This window comes from Bos mutus, chromosome 11, assembly GCF_027580195.1.
Source record: "Bos mutus isolate GX-2022 chromosome 11, NWIPB_WYAK_1.1, whole genome shotgun sequence".
NCBI lineage: Eukaryota > Metazoa > Chordata > Mammalia > Artiodactyla > Bovidae > Bos > Bos mutus.
Genome location: NC_091627.1, coordinates 6,357,495 through 6,380,034, shown reverse-complemented (window position 1 = coordinate 6,380,034; position 22,540 = coordinate 6,357,495). Strand labels below are relative to the sequence as shown.

At 47.4% G+C, this 22,540-nt stretch overlaps 1 protein-coding gene across 1 annotated transcript in view; it reads left to right on the top strand.

Annotated features, from left to right (window-relative positions):
• Positions 1 to 1,112: 1,112 nt before the first annotated feature.
• Positions 1,113 to 22,540, top strand: part of HMCN2 (hemicentin 2) — a 178,485-nt gene continuing 157,057 nt past the window's right edge. The window contains exon 1 of the mRNA XM_070378841.1: positions 1,113 to 1,530. Coding sequence (XP_070234942.1) covers positions 1,275 to 1,530 — 256 coding nt within the window. The 5' untranslated portion in view covers positions 1,113 to 1,274. The remainder of the gene's footprint in view (positions 1,531 to 22,540) is intronic.

Below are 22,540 nucleotides of genomic sequence, written 5' to 3'. Positions count from 1 at the left end.
TAGCTCTTCGCAGAGGCAGCAAGGCCCAGGGGGTTTAGGATCCTTCTAGTCGAGTCTCTGCTATTTGAGAGCTGATTGATTTTGGGGCAAACGACTGAGCTTTCCTTTACTCATCTGTAAAATGGGTTGTGTTTATGTATGGATGTGAGAGTTGGACTGTGAAGAAAGCTGAGCACTGAAGAATTGATGCTTTGAACTGTGGTGTTGGAGAAGACTCTTGAGAGTCCTTTGGACTGCAAGGAGATCCAACCAGTCCATTCTAAAGGAGATCAGTCCTGGGTGTTCTTTGGAAGGAATGATGCTAAAGCTGAAACTCCAGTACTTTGGCCACCTCATGTGAAGAACTGACTCATTGGAAAAGACCCTGATGCTGGGAGGGATAGGGGGCAGGAGGAGAAGGGGACGACAGAGGATGAGATGGCTGGATGGCATCACCGACTCGATGGACATGAGTTTGAGTGAACTCAGAGAGTTGGTGATGGACAGGGAGGCCTGGCGTGCTGCGATTCATGGGGTCACAAAGAGAAGGACACGACTGAGCGGCTGAACTGAACTGAACTGAATGCCTGCCTCTAGGGTTGCAGCCAGCCCCTGAGGAAATAGTAGTTATGTGATAAGCTTAGCAACGTAGTTGCTGCTCAACTCCTGTGGCTTGATTGTATTAACCGTCGTAATAGATAACAACGGGGAAGCACACATCCCTGTGAAAAGAAAGGGAGTTGCATTTTGTGCGTGTGTGCGCGTGTGCGTCTGCCTGTCGGAGAGTTTTTAGGGGTTGAGTGCAGGGAGCCACAAAAGCTAGGGCCGTGGGCAGACCTCCAGGGCAGGGGACGCGCGGTCCGCTCCCTTCTCCTGCCCCTGCAGCGGGGCGCGCAGTCGGCGGGAAGCGCAGGTGTCCAGTGGGTCCCGCGCGTCCCCATCCCTCGCCGCCTTGGCTGGGCCCCAGCTCCCTTCTGCCGTCCGCCCCGCGTCCTCCTCTAACCTCGGGTCTGGACGGCGGAACAGTGGGGCCGGGAAAGTTTGAGTCACGGTGGGGGGAGCGGAGGAGGCGGGCCTGTGACCCTGAACGGGGTGGGCTCTAGGACCCGCCTCGGGCTCCCAGCAGGGGGACCCCGCCGCAAACCCAGGTCCCGCGCGCACCAGCCGCCGCGCGACGGAGCGAGGGGCCGGCTGCAGCGCTCGTCGGGTGGCCGCTGTGTGCACCAGGGCGGTCGCGCTCCCCAGGACCCGCGCGCCTCCACCGTGCCAGCCGCAGCCCCTCGGCCGCGCTCAGCATGAGGCCCCGGGCGCCGCTCCTGCGGCTGCTGCTGGCTGTCTCCGCGGCCGCCGCGGCGGTGGTCGGCGAGCCCGGGACGGCGCTGCCCCCTACCACGGGGGGCGCCACCCTGGCCATCGTCTTCGACGTCACCGGTTCCATGTGGGACGACCTGATGCAGGTGATGGACGGCGCCTCGCGCATTCTGGAGCACAGTCTGAGCCGCGGCAGCCGGGTCATCGCCAACTACGCGCTGGTGCCCTTCCACGACCCAGGTAGCGCCCCCCGCGCCCTCGGCCTGGCGCCCTGGCGCCGTGAGCTCACCCGCCGGCTCTGCGCCCGGGGCGCACTGAACGCCCGCCGGTTGCACCGCGGCCCGGCAGGGGCGCCTTCTCCACATGTCCGCTCTGCACCTGGGGCAGGCCTCGCAGCCGCTGCGTCCTCTCCCACCCCGCCACCCGCAACCCCGAACCTGATCCCTTCTCCCGCGCCTCCCCGCCCGCGTCCTCGGGTGGGTGACGGAGAGGCGCGCGCACTACCTTCAAAAGCCGCGCCGTGCGACTGTGCGGCTTCAGCAAATAACCTGCCTCCCGGAGCATCACAGGGTGAGAACCACCTCCCAGGCTCGCTGAGATGTTGAACTGGGGCTTTGGTGTCCAGGGCCTGGCCCGCGCGCGCCTCCACTGGGTTCTTAGACTTTGCTCCCATCGCGGGATTCGGGGGTCAAACGCTGCATATTGCTCCTCACCTGTTCTCGAGAGAAAAACAGCAGCCAGGTGGCCTCCACCTACCCCTCACTGCCAGCCGCCCCCACTCCCCAACCCTCTCTCCCCTGCGGGCAGCACCTCGCCCCCTACAGCACCCCTACCCCGCCCCCTACCGTTTAGCTCAGGGTTAAGGCCGTGCCCTTGAAAGACTGGGAGACCCCACTGTGGGGAGTTTCAAGGAAAGCAGCTGTGGAGCGGTGGGCTCAGACTCCCAACCTTGGGAGTGGCAGGACTGCTTGTTCTCCAACATTTTTAGTGAAAAACTTCAGACTTACAGTAACACAGGGAGAAAAAAAACATACACGAACACCTGTCTGCCCATCACTCAGATCCCATGATTAATTTGACAAAGTTTTGTCCTGTCTCTCCATTCGGCACCTCCCTGTTCAGAAGGATAGCTTTCTAAAGCCAAAAACTAAACTAAAAATAGCAGAGTTTTTTGCAGAATTGTACTACAAAGTGCTCTTGTTCGGAGGAAATGCACCCAAGTCTGGATGAGCTAGGAAGCCCTGTTAGAAGCCCTGTTTTCCTTGATTAATCACAGCATCATCAGAGATTTTTGAAAAGGTGGGTGTGACATAATCCCTTACAGCCCTCAGGCTGAGTGTGGAGTCCCTCCGCTTCCAGGAGCTCTGGGCTCTGTAAAGCTCTGCAGCTCACAGCCCAGAAGCCATGGGTCTAGAAAGATTTCTGGGAACAGCAGAAGCTTGGCTCCCACCTGGAGGTCAGAAAAGAGCAAGGTTAGGGGAATTGTGACATCATGGGTGTGCGGTGTGTCCTGGGGGCTTCAGCTCAAACACAGCTCATCCTCTGTCCCCCTAACTTTCTCACTCCCTTTCTGGGTCATTCTTGGGCTTCCAGAGGTACTGCATTGAAAGCGCTTAGCGATCATTTAATCCACCCCTACTCTTACAATTGGAGAGACTGAGGCTCTGGACATGGACAGGACTTCCCCAAGGCCACCTGCCAGGCTGGCATAATTTCTGACTGATGCAGTGAACATGAGTTTGAGCAGATTCAGGGAGATGGTGAGGGACAGAGAAGCCTGGTGTGCTGCAGTTCTATGCAGTCACAAGGAGTAGGACAAGACGGAGTGATTGAACAACAATAACCCATATTTGTCTCTAAAATGCTTGGCTCCATTGGCGGGCAGGAGAGCAGCCTGTTGGAAGTGGATACAGTGTTCCGGGCTCCGTAGTGTCTTCACCGTCCCCTCACTGGCCATCATCTTCTGGAAGCCCTCATTCCACCCCCAAGCTCTCCTCTCCTCTCTGGAGGCTGAGCACATGCGTGACCCTCTAACCTTCACTCCATCTTCTGCAAAACAAAAAAATCCACCCCCTTTCCCATCTCTGCTTCCCAAACCATGCTCCCTACAGACACCCCAGGTCCAGTGGAGGGGGGACCTCAGTGTTTATTGAGCCCTTGCTGTATGCACAGTCTTGTGAGGCTGTCAGTGTGAAGCAGGCAGGGTTCACGTCAAGGAGCCAGCAGCCTGCAGGCGATAAGACAGGCAGAGGGTAGCAGGTATCCCTCCTGACCACTCCTGACTGCTGGTTAGTGTGGGAGGGGACTCATCAAAGGCTCTCTGAGGAAGCAGCATTGGAGCAGGACCTGAGGAAGATGAAGGGAAATTGATCAGCTTTTGACCACATGCCGGGGGATGCTAGGTGCCAGGGATACAGAGGGAAGGAGGTCTTCCTAAACACATGGAGCTTGCTGAGTGGTGGTTGACACGTTGGGGCAGGTGTCTGTGGCTGTGGAGCCTGGGTGCAGGAGGGGTGAGATGCGGCAGCTGGGAGAGGCGAGATTGGTCCGGGCTGTTGTTAGCGATAGGTAGGGTCTGGCTGCTCAAAAGCCAATAAACAGGCTGGGTTGGTGGAAAGGAAGGTTTGCTTTATTTCAGATGCCAGTAACTGGGCGGGGGAGGGTGGACGTCCATCCAGAGGTCGACACCCCTCCACCCCCAACCACCACCAGGGACAGTCACTGGGGAAGAGCTTTTGTAGATGGAGGGAGGGGCTACATGCAGAAACAGCACAGTCGGCTCTGACAGTTGTCTTGAAACTGGTCATCGGTGGTTCTGACCAGCATCATCTTGGTTGTTTTGGGTGCGGTTAATCTTCAGTTCCAGGGTCGGTCTGTTTCCATTTCTTTGAGGCACATTCTCAGAATTGGGGCAGCTTGTGTCATGGCTACAGTCTGATCATCATGTACTTAACTTCTCCACCTGGTCGGGGTTTCAATATCTATAAGACAGCTCACAGGATATGGCTCAGAAAATTATCTAGAGACCTTGAGAAGGAACCAAAGATCTTCGACTATGCTTGATGAGTACCTTATTATTATTTGGTCTCCTTTGACTGTTTCCCCTTATTTCTGCATATTCACACTTCTCTGATTAAACTTATTTTTTGACTAATGTTTTTCCACAGAAAAAAGGCAGGCAGAGGACATGGGCGGGGGTTGGCGGGGGGCAAGGACCATAGCGTCCTGCTCCATTTCACTATGACCGCGGAACTGAGGATTCTTAGATCTCCTTTTATGGGCTTTGAGCAGACACTGAGTGTTTCTGAGCAAGGATTGGAGCTGTGGTTTAGGTTAGGCTGTGTCTTTTGACTCGGCCAGTAGAATTCCCTTTGGTGGAAGTGGAGCTGAGAGATTGGGGTTTTAGCTGACAGTTCAGGGCTTCCCTGGTAGCTCAGACGGTAAAGAATCTGCTGCCAGCAATGAGGGAGACCTGGGTTCAATCCCTGGGTTGGGAAGATTCCCTTGGAGAAGGGAATGGCTACTCACCCCAGTATTCTGGCCTGGAGGATTCCATGGACAGAGGAACTTGACAGGCTATAGCCCACGGGGTTGCAAAGAGTCAGAAGTGACTGTCACTTACTCACTCAGGTCCCAGGACTGTGTACTGGGAGGGTCTTCCTAAAGGAAACCCCTACATTAAACCTCAGAGACCACACTTTGCAAGGCAAGTTTCAAGTGGTTCTGGGTGGCACATGCTTCGAGATAAACCAGAACCTGTGCTTTGGAAATGTTTTTTTAATGGAAAAAAAAAAAAAAAAAAATGGTATGTTCCCAAATGGCAGAGTTAGACTTTTGCTAATGGTTTTATTTTGGCTGAAATTTAGGTTGTTTTCAGTTTTTCTCTATTAAAATGTCTCAAAAAGCACTCTGGTGTGTAAATCTTTGTCTGCATCTTTGGTTTTTTCATTAGATTAAAGTTTTGGAAGCAGAATTCCTAGGTCATTATATAAACACACTGAGTGGGGGGGCAACTCTTCAAATTGTTTTCCAAAATGTTTTGGAAGTTTAAACTTCTACCAGAAGCCTCTGAGGGGACCGTTTAAGCGCAGCTACCCTCAACCCTAGTGTGCTGTGTGTGTGCTCAGATGCTCAGTCTTGTCTGACTCTTTGCAACCCGCTGGACTGTAACCTGCCAGGCTCCTCTGTCCATGGGATTTCCTGGGCAAGAATACTGGAGTGGGTTGCCATTTCCTTCTCCAGGGGATCTTCATGACCCAGGGATCAAACCCATGTCTCCAGCATTGGCAAGCAGATTCTTTACCGCTGAGCCACTGGGGAAGCCTGAACAGCTAGTAAACTGGAAAGGGGCATTGTGTTTTTGTTTTTTGTGTGTGTGTTCAGTCGCATCTGACTCTTTTCGGCCCCATGGACTATAGTCTGCCAGGCTCCTCTGTTCTTTAAATTTTCTAGGCAAGAACACTAGAGTGGGTTTCTATTTCTTATTCCAGGGGCTCTTCCAAACCCAGAGATTGAACCCAAGTCTCTTGCATTTCCTCCACTGACAGGCAGATTCTTTACCTCTAGCACCACCTGGGAATCCCCCAGCCCTAGGGATTAGGATAATAATATCTAGCCCCCACCCCTAATTCTAAAGATGGAAAATGATCTCTACTGATTTCAGTTGCTAGTGAGTTTCAGTAAGTTCTCAAGTGTTCACTAGATTTTTTGTGTGTGTGTGTGAATTTCTTCTTTTGTAAATTGTCGTTTCCTGTATTCATTTTTCCATTTGAGATTTTTAGTGGTTTTCTTATCAGTCAGTATGAGGACTTTATATTGATGATATTATTGCTTTTTGTTGTACGGTTTTGTATGTTGTAGCATTTTCCCTGATTGTTTGCCTTCTAATATTTGTGGTTCTTAATGTTCTGAGGTTTTAAATGTTTATGTACTAAATCTAGTGACTTTTTCCCTTTGTAAATTTCTTCACTTGCATTCTTAGAAAGATATTTTTTTTCTTATCACAAAATCAGTTAGGTACATGTTCTAGGTTTTTTCATTTGTTCTCTTTTTTTCTCTTTATGTTTACTTTTTTAAACCTGGGATTTAAAAAAATCAGCATATGGTATTAAAAATAACTTGATGTGATTCTTCTAGAACAGGATAATGGTTAGGGTACATTGTATCAGACATTCCTTTCTGTTTCATTCATTTGGATCCTGTCTTTATCCAAAATTACTTTATATCAATTAATTTATCTTTCCATTCTGTCCTGTCATATGACAGTTCTTATCCCGGGGCACACTGCATTCATTATTTGGGTTATAATGGGGCAAATCCTTCCTCCTATTCTTTAAAAAAAATTTACCCCAGCCTTATTGAAATGCAATTGACACATAATATTGTGTTAGTTTAAAATGCCCAGTGTATTGATTTGATACATTTGTATATTGCAAAATGATTACCACTATAGCACTGGCTACTGCTTCCAACTTGTCACATAATTGCCATTTCTTTTTTGTGGTGAGAACATTTGTGATCTACTTTCTTGGCAATATTCAAGTACATAAGACAGTATTATTAGTGATAATTACTATGTTCTGCATTCAATTCTCAGAACTTATTCATCTCATAACTGGAAGTTTGTACCCTTTGACTAACATCTCCTTATTTCTGCTACTCCTTGACTCCTGGAAACCACCATTTTTCTCTGTTTCTATGAATTTTGGTGGTTTTTTTTTTTTTTAGATTCTATATATAAGTGAGATCATACAGTATTTGTCTTTCTCTATCTGACTCATTTCACTTAGCATAATGCCCTCAAGGTCCATCCAAGTTGTCCCAAACAGCAGGATTTCTTTCTTTCTTGTGGTCAAATAAGTTTCCTTTGTGTATGTATGCTGTATCATCTTTATCCATTCACAGCTGACCACTTTAATTTTTATCTTTTTTGCCACAGTGTGCAGAAGGATCTTAGATCCCTGACCAGGGATGACACCAGTGACCGCTGCAGTGGAAGTGCAGAGTCTTAAGCAATAGACCACCAGGGAAGTCCCGACAGTTTAAAATTTTTAGTGAACTTTAAATTTTAGAACAGTTTTAAATTTACAGAATTATTGCAGAGATAGTACAGCAGTTCCCATATACCCAACATCCAGTTGTCTCTATTATGACCATCTTCCATATAATGGTGCATTTATCTCAACTGACGCTGGGAAAAACTGAAGGCAGGAGGAGACGGGGAGGACAGAGGATGAGATGCTTGGATGGCATTACTGACTCAATGGACATGAGTTTGAGTGACCTCTGGGAGTTGGTGATGGACAGGGAAGCCTGGCATGCTGCAGTCCATGGAGTCACAAAGAGTTGGACATGACTGAGCGACTAAACTGAACAACCCAATATTGAAATATTATTATTAACTAAAGTCCATTCTTTATTCGGATTCCCTCAAATTTCCCCTCGTCTGTTTCAGGATCCCATCCAGGATCCTGTGTTACATGTCCCTGCCATGTCCCTTAGGCTTCTTTGGTTGTGGTGTTTTTCAACCTTTGTTTTTGATGACCTTGACAGTTTTGTTTCGTATTGCCCAGATGTTTTGTCCCTCCGTCGTAATTTGCCGGGTGTTTTTCTCCAGTTAGAGTGGGTAATGGGAGGAAGATCACAGAGGAACAAGGCTGTTCTCGTCCCATCATGTCAAGGGTACATGCCATCAGTGTGACTTATCACTGTTGACGCGGACCTTGATCACCTGGCCGAGGTTGTCGGTTGTCTTCATGGAAGCTTACTCTTTTCTTTCTCCCTTTCTGTTCTATCCTCTTTGGAAGAAAGTCACTACATGCAGCCCACACTTAAGAAGTAGGGAGATGTGATTCACCTCCGTGAATGTGAAGTATTTACAAAAACTGTTTGGAAATCTTCTGCATGAGAGAGTTGACTCCTCTCCATTTATTTGCTTATTCGATCATTTGTATGTATCAGTATGGACTCATCGTGTTATTCTTTGGGTTGTAATCCAATACTGCTGGGTTTATTTTGTTGCTCAAGTTTTTCCAACTTTAATCATTGGAAGCACTTTCATTTGGCCTCTGTACCGTTGACATACACTTACTGTTGGGAGCTAGTTTTTAAAGCACTTTCTTACTTTCTGGCTCTACAAGCTATTCCAGACTCACGTATTTCCTGTCCTAGTTCTAGAATTAGCAGTTTCTCCAAGGAACCCTGGTTCTGTTTATTAAAAGATGGTTTCGATGCCAGCATTAGACACCAGCACCCAGGTCCTTCCCAGGTGGCACAGTGGTAAAGAATTCGCCTGCCAGTGCAGGAGACACAGGAGATGTAGGTTTAATCCCTGGGTTGGGAAAATTCCCTGGAGTAGAAAATGGTAACCCACTCCAGTGTTCTTGCCTGGAGAATTCCATGGGCGGAGGAGCCCGGCAGGCTGCAGTCCACGGGGTCACAAACAGCTGGACACGACTGAACACACACCTCTCACTTCTCTGAGTGCGAGGTGTGCTTGTTGCTACTGGGTTGTCACTGCTTCTGTTTCTTCAGCTGACAGAGCAGGAGATACATGTTGTATACGTAACTTGCGTATGTACCTATATCTATTTCTGTATTTACCGTTTGTATCTAGATTAAGCTGAACGAGTTCGTTCTGCAGCCTCCAACTCTCTTTCATTACCACGTAGATCCCGCTAATCTACTCTTGCTTATCTATAACCTCCCACGCCGACAGTGACTACCCCGGCTGTCTTCATCCACCACCCACTGTCACTGACATAGCTGTTCAGTGTCAGTGCACATTTGTGGTGGTTTTCGCATAGCTAACTTGCACCCCATGGAAAACAACTTTATTAACAAGAGTACCGTTCTTTTGCCTTTTGTCTTGTAGATGCAACTCATTTCCAGAGTTACTTGGCCTGGGACCTTCTTCATGTTCTTTTTATTCATCTTCATTTTAAAAATATTCTTGAACATGATTCTTTTCAGATGAAAAGTAGAAAAACTTAATCAACTTTCCCCCAACATTTCCTGCTGTGATTTTGCTCAGAATTGTGTTAAATTTTGATTTGGGGAAGAATTATCATTAAAAAAATTTAATTTTTTCCATGTAGGAGTGCTGTGTGTGTGCTGTGTTAGGTTGCTCAGTCGAGTCTGACTCCTTGTGACCCCATGGACTGCAGCCCTCCAGGCTCCTCTGTCCATGGGATTTCCCAGGCAAGAATGCTGGAGCGGATGGCTATTTCCTTCTCCAGGGGATCTTCCTCACCCAGGGATTAAGCCCAGACTCTTGTGTCTCCTTCACTGGCAGGTGGATTCTTCACCTCTGCACCACCATGTTGGAGACCTCTTCCTTTTTTTTTTTTTTTTTTTTGCATATTTATTTCCTTTATTGAAAACTTGTAGTCTTTTTCCCTTATAAGTTCCACCCAATTCTTTTTAAGATCATCTGTAAATATTTGGGGTTTTGTATGACTATTTTGACCAGGACTTTTTTTCATTACATTTTTTGTAAATGAGTATTGCTAGTATGTTGGAAAGCAATTTATTTTCATATATTTATTTTGTTTCCAACTTTCCTACTAAAGGGTTTTTAAAAGACTAGTTCTAATTTTTTTTTGAGGGAGTGATGTCTTGAGTTGTCTAGGTTGACAACCACAGCCTGTCCAAATTATAATATTGTTTCCTTTTTTCCAATCAAATTTTTTACTCATTTGGAATGTTTTGTGGTATTTAGCAGCTAGAGCTTTCAGAACAGTGTTAAGTACTGGGTCTTGTCTTTATTGTATTTTTTCTTGTTGGTTCTTGATTTGAAGTTTTCTTCATCAGATGGAGGAAGATACTCTCGTTCTTAATTTACCAAGGGTGGAAAAAACACCCCCCAAACAAATGAAACCCAATGGCTCAGCGGGTGAAGAATCTGTCTGCAGTGCACGAGACACAGGACATGTGGGTTTGATCCCTGGATTGGGAAGATCCCCTGGAGGAGGAAATGGCAACCACCCCGGTATTCTTACCCGAAAAATTCCATGGATGGAGGAGCCTGGTGGGCTGCAATTCAAAGGGTCGCAAAGAGTCAGATACAGCTGAGCACTGAACTGAAATCTGACAAACAAACCAGAAAAGCCAAATGAGGGTGGGTGCTCAGTATTAGCCAGTGACTTTCTGCCTTTGCTGAGATGTTTGTGAGATCTTTTGCCTGTTGACATCTTGATATGATTCTTTCCTTCTTAACCATTTCCACATTCCTTGCTTAATAATCCACCATGACTGAGCAGGGATTATTCTTTGGTATACAGCTGGATTCTATTTGCCAGTGTCTTGTTTGGGGCTTCTCCGCTCATTTCAATATGTGTGATCAGTAAGTGATATTTCTTTGTGCTCTTTGTCAAATTTTGGCATCAAGGCTTAGCTCTTTCAGTAAACAACTAAACTTATTGTTTCCTCAAAAAATTACAAATTTAACACATGCTTGTTAAGTGTTCTAATAACACTACTCTCACGAAATGCAAACACTTTAATTTTGTGTGCTTCCAGACTCTCTGCGTGTGTGTCGTTCACTTGCATACATGTGTACACTTCATTTTTTTATTACATAAAAATAGGATGATATTATGCATACTGTTTTGCAACCTGCTTTTCTGCCTGACATGATATATCATGGGTATCTTTTCATGTTAGGAAATACCAATCCACCTCATTGTTTTCATGACTTCAGAAGGTGTTACAGGAAGGATCTTAATTTTTTAAATTAATAATTAATTATTTAAAAATTGGGGTATAGGTGCTTTACATGCTGTGTTAGCTTCCGCTGCACAATGAAGTGAATAAGCTATAAATATACATATATCCTCTCCCTCTTACACCTCCCTCCCACACCCATTCCCTGATCCCACACCTCCAGGTCACCACAGGGCACCAAGCTGAGCCCCTTGCTCTATACAGGAGGTCCCCACTGCCTCTGTTTTATACATGGCAGTGAGCATATGTCAGTCCCAGTTCATTCCCCGCCTCCTCCCCCCACCATGTCCACATGGAGAGATCTTCATGTATCTTCTCTTGACTTATCCAGCCATTCTCATATTGTGGAAAATAGGTTGCTTTGAGTTTCTTTACAACACACACACACATTTGCAAAAGCGTAGCTATCGGATAGGTTCTCAGAACTGCAATTGCCATTGTTAAAGCATGTGAGCATTTTTAACTTTAATAGAGATCAGCGAACTGTCCTCCAAAAGCACTGTACAATCTTGCCCTCTTACTAGAGAGTATGACACTGCTTTTCCCAACCTTGTTGGCATCCAGGGACATTACTCTTCCTGCTTTTGCTAATTCAGTAGGTGAGAAGTGCTGACCTGTTTTAATTTGCATACGCCTGATTGAGGGTGAGTTTGAGCATCTTCTCTGGGTCGCCAGGTGTCCTGCCAGCCTTCCGCAGGGAAGAGGTGGTTTTAGCTGGTCAGCAGCCAGGATTCTTGTCGTTGTTTAGTCGCTCAGTCGTGTCTGACTCTTTTGCAATCCCCTGGACTATAGCCCACCAGGCTCCTCTTTGTCCATGGGATTTCCCAGGCAAGAATACTGGAGTGGGTTGCCAATTCTTTTTCCAGGGGATCTTCCCGACCCAGGGATCAAACCTGTGTCTCCTGCATTGGCGGATGGATTCTTTACTGAGCCACCAGGGCAGGAGCCAGGATGCAGGCAGGCAAAATTCAGTAGGCAGAATTGCCCATGAGGTGGGGTGACTTGGCTTCTTGCTGCATGCTCTAATGTGTGTGTGTGTATGAATGTGTGTGTGTGTGTGTGTGTGTACCGGTATATACTGTCACCCTGGAGTGACACTGCTATTGACAAACTTCTCATCATGAAGTAGATAAATCAGTCTTTGCTCTGAGCAGAAAATCCAGCCCTCTGACCTGCCCCCCTGGTGCATCTCTCCTTGGACAGGCTTGTCCCTGTCACTGAGGGCGCCTCATCAAAGTGCCGTGTCCCTGCCTGAGCTTTCCAGCATGACTGTGCAGGGCAGGGGTGTGGGGAGAGGAGCGGGCTGGGCATGCCTCCGGGAGGAGGAGCAGGAGAATGGGGACGTGGTGAGTCTGAGAGTGGGGAGGCTGCCTGCTCGGCAGGCCTGGGGTGGCTGAGTACATTTGGTCCACCCGGTCCCCAGGGATCCCTGACAGACTCACAATTCACTGGCTCCTATGTGATTCCCAGGGGATTCCCCGGGAAGGATGGGCCAGGCAGGATGCCAGTTTGGGCTGTGGCACCTTCAGTCAATCCCGCCAGGCCCCCAGAGAAGGGCCCAGGTCCATTAACCACTGGGTAGTCCCTGTAACAAAGAGGCCTGGGCTGCTCTGAGAGGTGGGGAGACAGAAGTGACCTTTGAGTTGAGATGGGGAAGGGCTGGGTGTGAGGGCGGTGGTGGTGGTTTAATCACCAAGTCGTGCCTGGCTCTTTGTGACCTCAAGGACTATAGCCCACCAGGCTCCTCTGTCCATGGGATTTCCCAGGCAAGAATACTGAAGTGGGTTGTCATTTCCTTCTCCAGGGGATCTTCCCGACCCAGAGGTCAAACCTGGGTCTCCTGCCTTGCAGGCAGATTCTTTACCAACTGAGCCACCAGGGAAGCCCCGGGTGTAGGTGGTGGGGAGGGGAGGGGGTCCACATAGGACCAGGGGTAGCACAGTGGGCAAAGGGAATAGAACAAATGATGGCTCTGAGGCTGGCGGGAGTGTAGAGCTGAACATCTCCCTGAAGACGGGGGGACTGGCAGATGTGGACGCTCAAGGCAGAGCCTGAACCCATCATGTGATCAGGGCCCCAGGAGACTCTCAGGAGACACGGATTCTAGACTCCTGGATGCCAAGGAGGAAGCCCAGGAAGGTTCTGAGGTTCTGGGGCTACTTTAGCTCTTTGGATAGAACCACAGTTGCTTCCTGCCCCGCCTTGTCTGCCTTCAGCGGTGTCTTCAAGGGAGTCCATTCAAGGGAGTTCCTAACCCTGGGCTCAGGAACTGTTATAGTCCTAGCAGGCCAGACTTCCTTTTCTCTGCCTTTTAGACATGGAAGGACTGAGTTCCGGAGAGGGGACACAATTTGCCCACCGTGGTGGCAGATAGTGGGACCCTGCATGGGGCCCCTGAAGCTGGAGGAGGGGCCATGTGCACATCCAGAGTGACCCCAGGATCTAAGTGCTGCTTTCGAGGAGGTGGGAAGCATCTCTGCAGCTTCCTCGTTGTAAGACCTTGGGCAGTTTGCTTTACCCACCTAAGCCCTAGAATTCTCATCTATAAAACAGAGATAATAAATAGGAGGCTATAGTTTGCAATATGACTTTTTTTCTGAGCAAATGTATATAAAGTGCCTAGGACAGAATCGGATGCTTAATAAATATCAAAACAATGATAGCTGTCTTTATCATCATCGTCACCTTCATTCTGGGATTCAGTATAGCCAATATGTGGCTTTGGAGCCAATTATGTGACTTTGGAGCCAATTATGTGGATTGGGACACTATTCTAGATGGAATTCTAGACATTATTCTAGACTCGGGGAAGAGTCCTGGATGTGAGATCTTTGTGAGATTGGACCTCTGGTGCCTGACTGTGGCCTTGACCACTGGGACGCACACAGTGGGTGAGGGGCTGGACCATCCATCACCCACGTGAAGGGCTGGGTGATTCTTCTTGTGTGTGATCCTCATGTCCCAGAGGCTCCACACCCTCCTCTTGTCGAGTGAAAAAAACTTCCCTATGGAGAGATGGTTCCGGGCCAGGCTTCTAGGACTTGCATGCTCCAGGACAGCACCAGGAGAGCCAAGGTCATGGGTTTAATCATCTCTGAGGCCGGCGAGCCCTGCTCAGAGAGACTGCACGCCACATCTGCCCAGCTGTTTGGCAAGTGCCCACCTTCAGTCACGAACCTCCCTTCCCCTCCAGGAACAGGAATGAGGGGCTGGGGAACAAGTGTCAAATGTCTGCAGCTTCATGCGTGGTTGAGAGATTGGATCTGGGGTTGGGCAGGCCCAGGTTTGAATCCCATCTCTGCAACTTCCTCATTGTAAGATCTTTGGAAGTTTGCTTTCTCTTCCTAGCCCTTGAGTTCTCATCTATAAAAGAGAGATAATAAATAGGAGGCTATAGCTTGCTATATGTTTTTTTTTCCTGCAAATGTATATTAAGTGCCTAGAACAGAATCAGTTCAGTTCAGTTGCTCAGTCATGTCCGATTCTTTGCGACCCCATGAATCGCAGCATGCCAGGCCTCCCTGTCCATCACCAACTCCCGGAGTTCACTCAAACTCAACGTCCATCGAGTCGGTGATGCCATCCAGCCATCTCATCCTCTGTCATCCCCTTCTCCTCCTGCCCCCAATCCTCCCAGCGTCAGAGTCTTTTCCAATGAGTCAACTCTTCGCATGAGGTGGCCAAAGTACTGGAGTTTCAGCTTTAGCATCATTCCTTCCAAAGAAATCCCAGGGCTTAATAAATATCAAAACAATGGTAGCTCTCCTTATCATCATCGTCACCATAATTCTAGGAGACAGTGTAGCCAATTAGGTGGCTTTGGAGCCAATTATGTGGATTGGGACATCATTCTAGATGGAACATGGTCCTCACAGAATTCTTGTCCTTCCTAGAACCTCAAAATGTGACCTTTTTTGGAAACAGGGTAATTGAAGATGTAATTAGTCAAGATGAAGTCATGCAGTAGTAGGGTGAGCCCTTAATCCAATGTGACTGGTGTCCTTATAAGGAGAGAAGAGGCACTGGGAGGCGGCCCTGCAACAATGGAGGCAGGATTGGAGTGATGCTGTGTCTGCAAGTCAGGGAGCACCAAGGATTGCTGGGACCAGAAGAGGTGAAGAGGAAGACGGCATGGGGCAGTCTCCTCGAGAGCCTTCAGAGAAAGCATGGCTGCTAACACCTTGGTGTTGGACTTCTAGTCTCCAGGAATGTGGGAGAATACACTTCTGTTGTTTAAAGTCACCAAGTTTGTGATCTTTTATTATATTAATAGTAACCCCAGGAAACTAGTGGGGCTGCCCCAGTGGCTCAGATGGTAAAGAATCTGCCTGCAATGCAGGAGACCTGGCTTCAATCCCTGGATGGGGAAGATCCCCTGAGGAAGGGAATGGCAACGCGCTCCAGTATTCTTGCCTGGAGAATCCCATGGACAGAGGAACCTGGTGGGCTACAATCCACAGGGTTGCAAAGAGTCGGACACAATTGAGCAACTAACACTTTCAGGAAACTAGTACAGATATTAACTACCACTTACAAGTTGTATGACCTTCACCAAGGTCTTGGCATCCTCAATTCTAACAGGGAACTGTTAATAGGACTGAGCTAAACTCTGAAATAATAAGTGCTCAATGCATTGAAACTGCTGCTAGGGTCATCACCCACTTCTACCTCCGCCGCCGCCACCACCACTAGCATCATCATCAGTGTCATCAGCATCAGCGTTATCATCAACATCATCACCACCATCATCATCACCATCATCACCATCATCACCATCATCACCATCAGCAGCAGTAGCACCACCACCACCATCACCCACATCAAATCATGCTAGGAAGGGCTTTTTATCCAGAGCCAACCCTGCCTGGACCACGTGAGGGAAGGAGATGGACAGGGGCTTAAGCAAGCCCTCCCAGTGGGCAAACTCACATGCCAGGTATCCTGCCCTGTCCTCGTACCTCACTCTGTCCTGCTGAAAGGCAGGTCTTGAAATGACCACCCTGCTGAAAGCACTGTGTCCTGGAAGCTTAGGGATGGTGAGTGATGATGTTGTGGCAAGTGTCAGGAATGAAAAATAAAGCCGTGGACCAGCATCAAAGAAAGACAAGAAGGCATCCATCTCTGTCTCACAGCCTGGAGCTGTAGATGGATGGGTGGGGAGGACAATCAGACAGCAAGGAGGACAGGTGGAAAGAAGACCTTCATGTCCCCATCCCTGTCTGGGCATCTTGATAGCTGGTCCAGCCCTGGAATGATGGGACTGGTTAGTAACAGTCAGAGCATGGAGGTGGCTTGGGGATTATCTGTTCAGTGCAAGGAGGAAATCAGACTAGTTTTGTGCATCAGTGTGTCTGTGTATGCAAGTGTGCTCTCCCCTGAGGGCCTTCTTTGTTCAGAACTTGGGGCAGAGCTTTTAAAATGCCCTGTCCTCTACCTCAAGAGGAATGATACACACTTTTGTCCATCTGGCCAGCTCTCCCTTAATACGGCCAACTCCCCTGCATGCCCTGAATAACCACCTTTGGTTTCCTGCCTCGTTTTGGATCTGTTTCTCTGAATGGTGGGCAGTGAGCGGCATACTGTGATGGAGGGCCTGGGGATCAGACAGGCTTCACATCCAGCAAATAATTGCTGAGTGTTGACTGTATGGCTGGCATTGTGCTGGGCGTAGGATAGAAAGATAAATGAAACTTCAGTCCTGACTTGAGGCTGCTCAAACAGTATACTCTAACAGGATTTGTTATGAGTAAATAAAGATTATTCATGAACTCATTTGGACAGTATTTCTTAAGCACTCACCATGTGCCAGGCACCAAAGTTGGCAGGAGGTCTACAATGATGAACAAGAGAAGGGATCACTGTTGGCATGATGTAGTCAATCAGTTCTTCTGCCAGATCTTTCCACCTGACCTTGAAGGACTCCTTTCCCCTCTCTGGCCTCAGTTTCACTGTCTTTTTAAAGCTGGGGGTCTTCAGATCTCTTCATCCTCAACATTGTTATGTTTGGCACATAGGTTGGTCATCAAATCATTTTTCCCCAAGCCCATTTCTTTTGAAAAAATTAATTTTATTGAAGTATGGTTGCTTTATGATGTGAAGTTCTGCTGTACAGCAAAGCAATTCAGTTATACACATGATATATTCTTTTCCAGTATGGTTTATCACAGGATATTGAATATCGTTCCCTGTGCCATATGGTAGACCTGTTGCTTATCCATCCTATGTATAATAGTTTGCATTTGCTGATCCCAAACTTCCAATCCAGCGCTCTGTCCTGCAGCCCTCCCCTCCCACAAGTCCGTGCTGTGTCTGTGAGTCTGCTCCTGTTTCACAGGTGAGCTCACTTGTGTCACATTGTAGGTTCTACATGAGTGATATATGGTGTTTGTCTTTCTCTTTCTGACTTACTTCACTTAGTATGATCATCTGTATGTCCATCCATGTTGCTGCAAATGGTGTGATTTCATTCTTCTTTATGGCTGAGTAGTATTCCACTGTGTATATAGACCACATTTTCCTTCTCTACTCCTCCATCAGTGGGCATTTAGGTTGTTCCTGTATCTTGGCCGTTGTGAATAGTCCTGCTATGAACATAGGGGTCCAAGCCCATTCTTGAAGGAGACAGGATGGTGGAGGTTGAGGTAGGCCAGGTAATGCCCCCTAGATACCCACAGAGCTTGTACATCTATTCCTTGTCATGGCAAAAGGGACTTTGTAGAAGTGGCTAAGTTAGGAACCCTGAGATGGGGAGATGACCCTGGATTGTGTAGCCGGGCCCGTTGTAATCACAAGGGTCCTTCTAAGAGGGAGGCAGGAGAATCAGAATAAGTGAAGGAGATGTGATGACAGAGCAGAAGGAGAGGAAGCTATTTTAAGATGCTACATTATTGGCTTTGAAGATGGAGGGCAAAGACCATGATCCAGGGAATGCAGGAAGCTTCCAAAAGCTGGAGAAGACAAGGGAACAGATTCTCCCCTAGAGGCTCAGGAAGGAACACAGCCCTGCCAGCACCTTGATGTTAGGACTCCTGACCTCCAGAAATGAATGTGTGGTGTTTCAAGACACTGAGTTTGTAGTCATTTGCTATGGCAATAACAGAAAACTAACACAGAGTCTGTAAAGTCCTTTCCAGGGATCTCCAGCCCAGGGGGTCCTCCAGGGCTCCTGAAATTTCCTGTGTCTTGTGTTTGCCATACAATCCCTGGCTGAGACACCCAGAGGTTAGATGAGGTGGTTCCTGTTGGGGAATGTTGCTGAGGGGTGTGGGGGAGTTGGGATTGGGCAGTTCCCCAAAGAATCTTCTTTCCTCTCAGTACAGAATATCTCAGAACAGCCTTGATGGAAAGTCAGACTTTAGACTGTAGGTCTGGCATTCTCCCCAACTTCCACTACAGGGCTGCCCATTTTGGTTTTCTCCACCCAGTAAAGTTGTTTAAAAAAAAAAAAAAACTGAAAAAAAAAAAAGAAAAATAAGGGGAAATCCCAGAGGAAGCTGATGACCTACATTTTAACTTGACAAGTAGAACCATGGAGAGGATCAACTCCCTTTGACTACTATTATCCTTCCAAGAAACTTCAGTACTTTGGCCACCTATTGTGAAGAACTGACTCACCGGAAAAGACCCCAGTGCTGGGCAAGATTGAGGGCAGGAGGAGAAGGGAACGACAGAGGGTGAGATGGTTGGATGGCATCACCGACTCAATGGACATGAGTTTGAGTAAACTCCGGGAGTTGGTGATGGACAGGGAAGCCTGGCGTGCTACAGTTCATGGGGTTGCAAAGAATCAGACACGACTGAGTGACTGAACTGAATTGATCCTTCCATGGAAGAAAGAGCAACCCTTAGCTCCCCAAGAAGGAAATAATGGACCGCAGAAGAAAGGGCAGTCCTTCCAACTGGAGCACACTTACGAAAACCCTGTTTCTCGTGTTGCTGTGAATGGGAGGCAATGTGATCAGCCTAGCACTGATCCAGCCTTGGGAACTGTCAGGGAGCCTGAGAGATTCCCTCTGATAGATTGTGATGGAGGGGGCAGGGCCTCCCAGATTCAGAACCAGGCACTAGGACTTCCCTGGCGGTCCAATGGTTAAGACTCGGTGCTCCCAATGCAGGGGGCCAGGTTTGATCCCTGGTCGAGGAACTACAGCCATGTAGCAACTGAAATCCTGTCCTGCAACTAAGACCTGGTACAGCCAAATAAAATAAGACTATATATATCAGGTTTTGAAAAAAGAACTGGGCACTGCAGAGGCTTCTCTTGGTTTCCAGGCAAGGAGCAGTTGCCAATGATTCCTGAACAAGGATGATATGAGCAAAACTGGCCATGAAGGTGGCTCCTCTGGCCTTGACAATAGATGGATCAGAGGCAGGAATGTCTGGGGATAAGGAGGACAGTGATGGGGTTAGTGAATTTGTATTCAGAGTCTTTACAAACGCCCTTCCCTTTGGCCTAGCAAGTCTGCTTATGGGAGTGTATTCCAAGGAAACAATGGAACTACCACTTAAATGTGATGCAGACAAAGATGTTCTTAATAATGTTGTTCATTATGAAAATGGGAAACATAACAACATGGGCAAGTCTACCAAGTCCAAAGGAAATAGTTTGTAGCCATTAAAAATGATTTTGAAGGGTGTATTTTACTTTCTGGAGAGATGCTTACAATATGTTGTTCACTGAAAGGAATCAAGTTAAAAAGAGTATGTTATTTATACATAAACAGACTTCTGCTATAAGTAGTACACATTTGTATAAGATTTACAAATATGCGTGAACATTTTGAAAGTTATGTGTAAAAATAAGAGTAATGATTTCTGGTTGGTAGAATTCCCTTCTTTTTCTGCGTGTCAGGAATTTCTATGTACATTTCCATAGGAAACAGTTGTCAAGAGCTCAGATTCTGGAGTTGTACAGGCCTAAGCAAATATTCTGGAGAAGGCAATGGCATCCCACCCCAGCACTCTTGCCTGGAAAATCCCATGGAGAGAGGAGCCTGGTGGGCTGCAGTTCATGGGGTCGATAAGAGTCGGACACGACTGAGCGACTTCACTTTCACTTTTCACTTTCATGCATTGGAGAAGGAAATGGCAACCCACTCCAGTGTTCTTGCCTGGAGAATCCCAGGGACAGGGGAGTCTGGTGGGCTGCCATCTATGGGGTCACACAGAGTCAGACATGACTGAAGCGACTTAGCAGCAGCAGCAAGCTAATATTCAATCCTGAAGGAAATCAACTCTGAATATTCACTGGAAGGACTGATGCTGAAGCTGAAGCTCCAGTACTTTGGCAACCTTATGAGAAGAGTCAATTCATTGGAAAAGACCTTGATGCTGGGAAAGAGTGAAGGCTAAAGGATAAGGGGGCGACAGAAGATGAGATGGTTAGACAGCCTCACTGACTCAATGGACATGAATTTGAGCAAACTCCTAGAGATAGTGAAGGACAGGGAAGCCTGGTGTGCTGCAGTCCATGGCGTCACAAAGAGTTGGACATGACTTAGTGATTGAACACCAATGAAAAAATTAACATTCTAGCTCTGCTGCTTACTGGTTTTCTGTCTTTGGGCAAGTTACTTAGCTTCTTTGGGCTTTCATTTCTCCTCTGTAATATGTAGGTAAGAATTGGCTTTGCCAGGTGTGAGGGAGGATTCAGTGAGCTAATAATATACAGGCAACATCTCAGCACATGGGCTGATACATAATAAGTGCTTAGGAAATGTCAGTATCGTTAATGTCATGTATTTTTAAATGAATATATGAAAGTGAAAGTGTTAGTTGCTCAGTTGTGTCCAGCTCTTTATGACCCCATGGACTGTAGCCCGCTAAGCTCCTCTGTCCATGGGATTCTCCAGGCAAGAATACTGGAGTGGATAGCCATTTCCTTCTCCAGGAGATCTTCCCAATCCAGGGATTGAAGCTGGATCTCCTGCACTGCAGGCAGATTCTTTACCGTCTGAGCCACCAGGAGAATCCCTGGATAAGCAACAAGGTCCTACTGTATAGCACAGATAGCTGTATTTAATATCCTATGATAAACCCCAGGTTGGGAAGATCCCCTGGAAGAAGGCATGGTAACCCACTCCAGTGTGCTTGCCTGAAGAATCCCCATGGACAGAGGAGCCTGGCAGGCTGTAGTCAATGGGGTTGCAAAGAGTCGGACACGACTGAGCTACTAAGTGCACCAAGTGCTTGATAAATCATAATGGGAAAGAATATGAAAAAGAATACATATGTGTAACTGAGTCACTTCACTGTTCAGCGGAAATTAGCACAACATTGTCAATCAACTATACATCAATAAAATTTAAAGAAAAGAAAAGGAAGATCAAAGAATCACATGTTCAGCTCGTCAGGGCCAACTCCCAGTTGCTGAGCTTTTGGTTCTGAGCCAAGCATGGTGCTTCCCTGCCTGGCTTCACTGGATTCTCACAATGATGGTTCTCAGGAGGAGAAACACCTCGTTTTACAGATGGGGAAACTGAGGCTTGGAACCACGTAGTAAGCTCTGAGAAGCACTATGGTAGGAGAAGGGTGGAGCCAAAATTCCAATCAGATCTGTCTGAGGTCAAGTGAAAGTCGCTCAGTCATGTCTGACTTTGCGACCCCCTGGGCTGTACAGTCCATGGAATTCTCTAGGCCCAGAACACTGGAGTGGGTAGGCTTTCCCTTCTCCAGGGGAATCTTCCCAACCCAGGGATGGAACCCGGTCTCCCAAATTGCAGGCAGATTCTTTACCAGCTGAGCCACAAGGAAAGCCCAAGAATACTGGAGTGGGTAGCTTATCCCTTCTCCAGGGGATCTTCCCGACCCAGGAATCGAACCGGGGTCTCCTGCATTGCAGGCGATTTTTTACCCGCTGAGCTAGCAGAGAAGCCCGTCTGAGGGCAAAGGCCAAGGTTTTGGCTGAATTAGTCACTGCAGAGTTCAGAAGGAGGGAGGCGGAGGAGAAGACTTGGTAAAGACCAGAGCAGGTGCAGAAGGAGGTGTTGGACATGGTGAGTAAATATACAGCAGAGAGGCAGGGGCCATGGGGCAGAAGTGTGGTATAAATATATATATATGCAGCCAAATATATATACTCAGCCAAATAATACATATATATATATATTTAGCCAGCCATAAAAAGAATGAAGTCATGTCATTTGCAGCAACATGGACGGACCTAAGAGATTATCATACTAAGTGAAGAAAGTCAGACAAATACCATGTGAAATCACTTACATGAGGAATCTAAAATACAACACAAATGAACATGTATCTATGAAACAGCAACAGACTCCCAGATACAGAGATCAGACTTGTGGTTGCAGAAGAAAAGCTGGTGTCCAGACTCTTCCTTGATAATTGTGGATGAATACCGGATGATTCCATGTGCTTCATTTTCTAAGAACTAAGGCCGGTTGACGAGTTGCCAAGTACAGGAGTGACTGGAATTTAGAATTCTTGAGCTAAAAGTAGCCCGTTACTAGAATTCACCAAGAACTCAGATGAACTATTTCCTAAAGAAATCAGATGTCCAGATCACCTT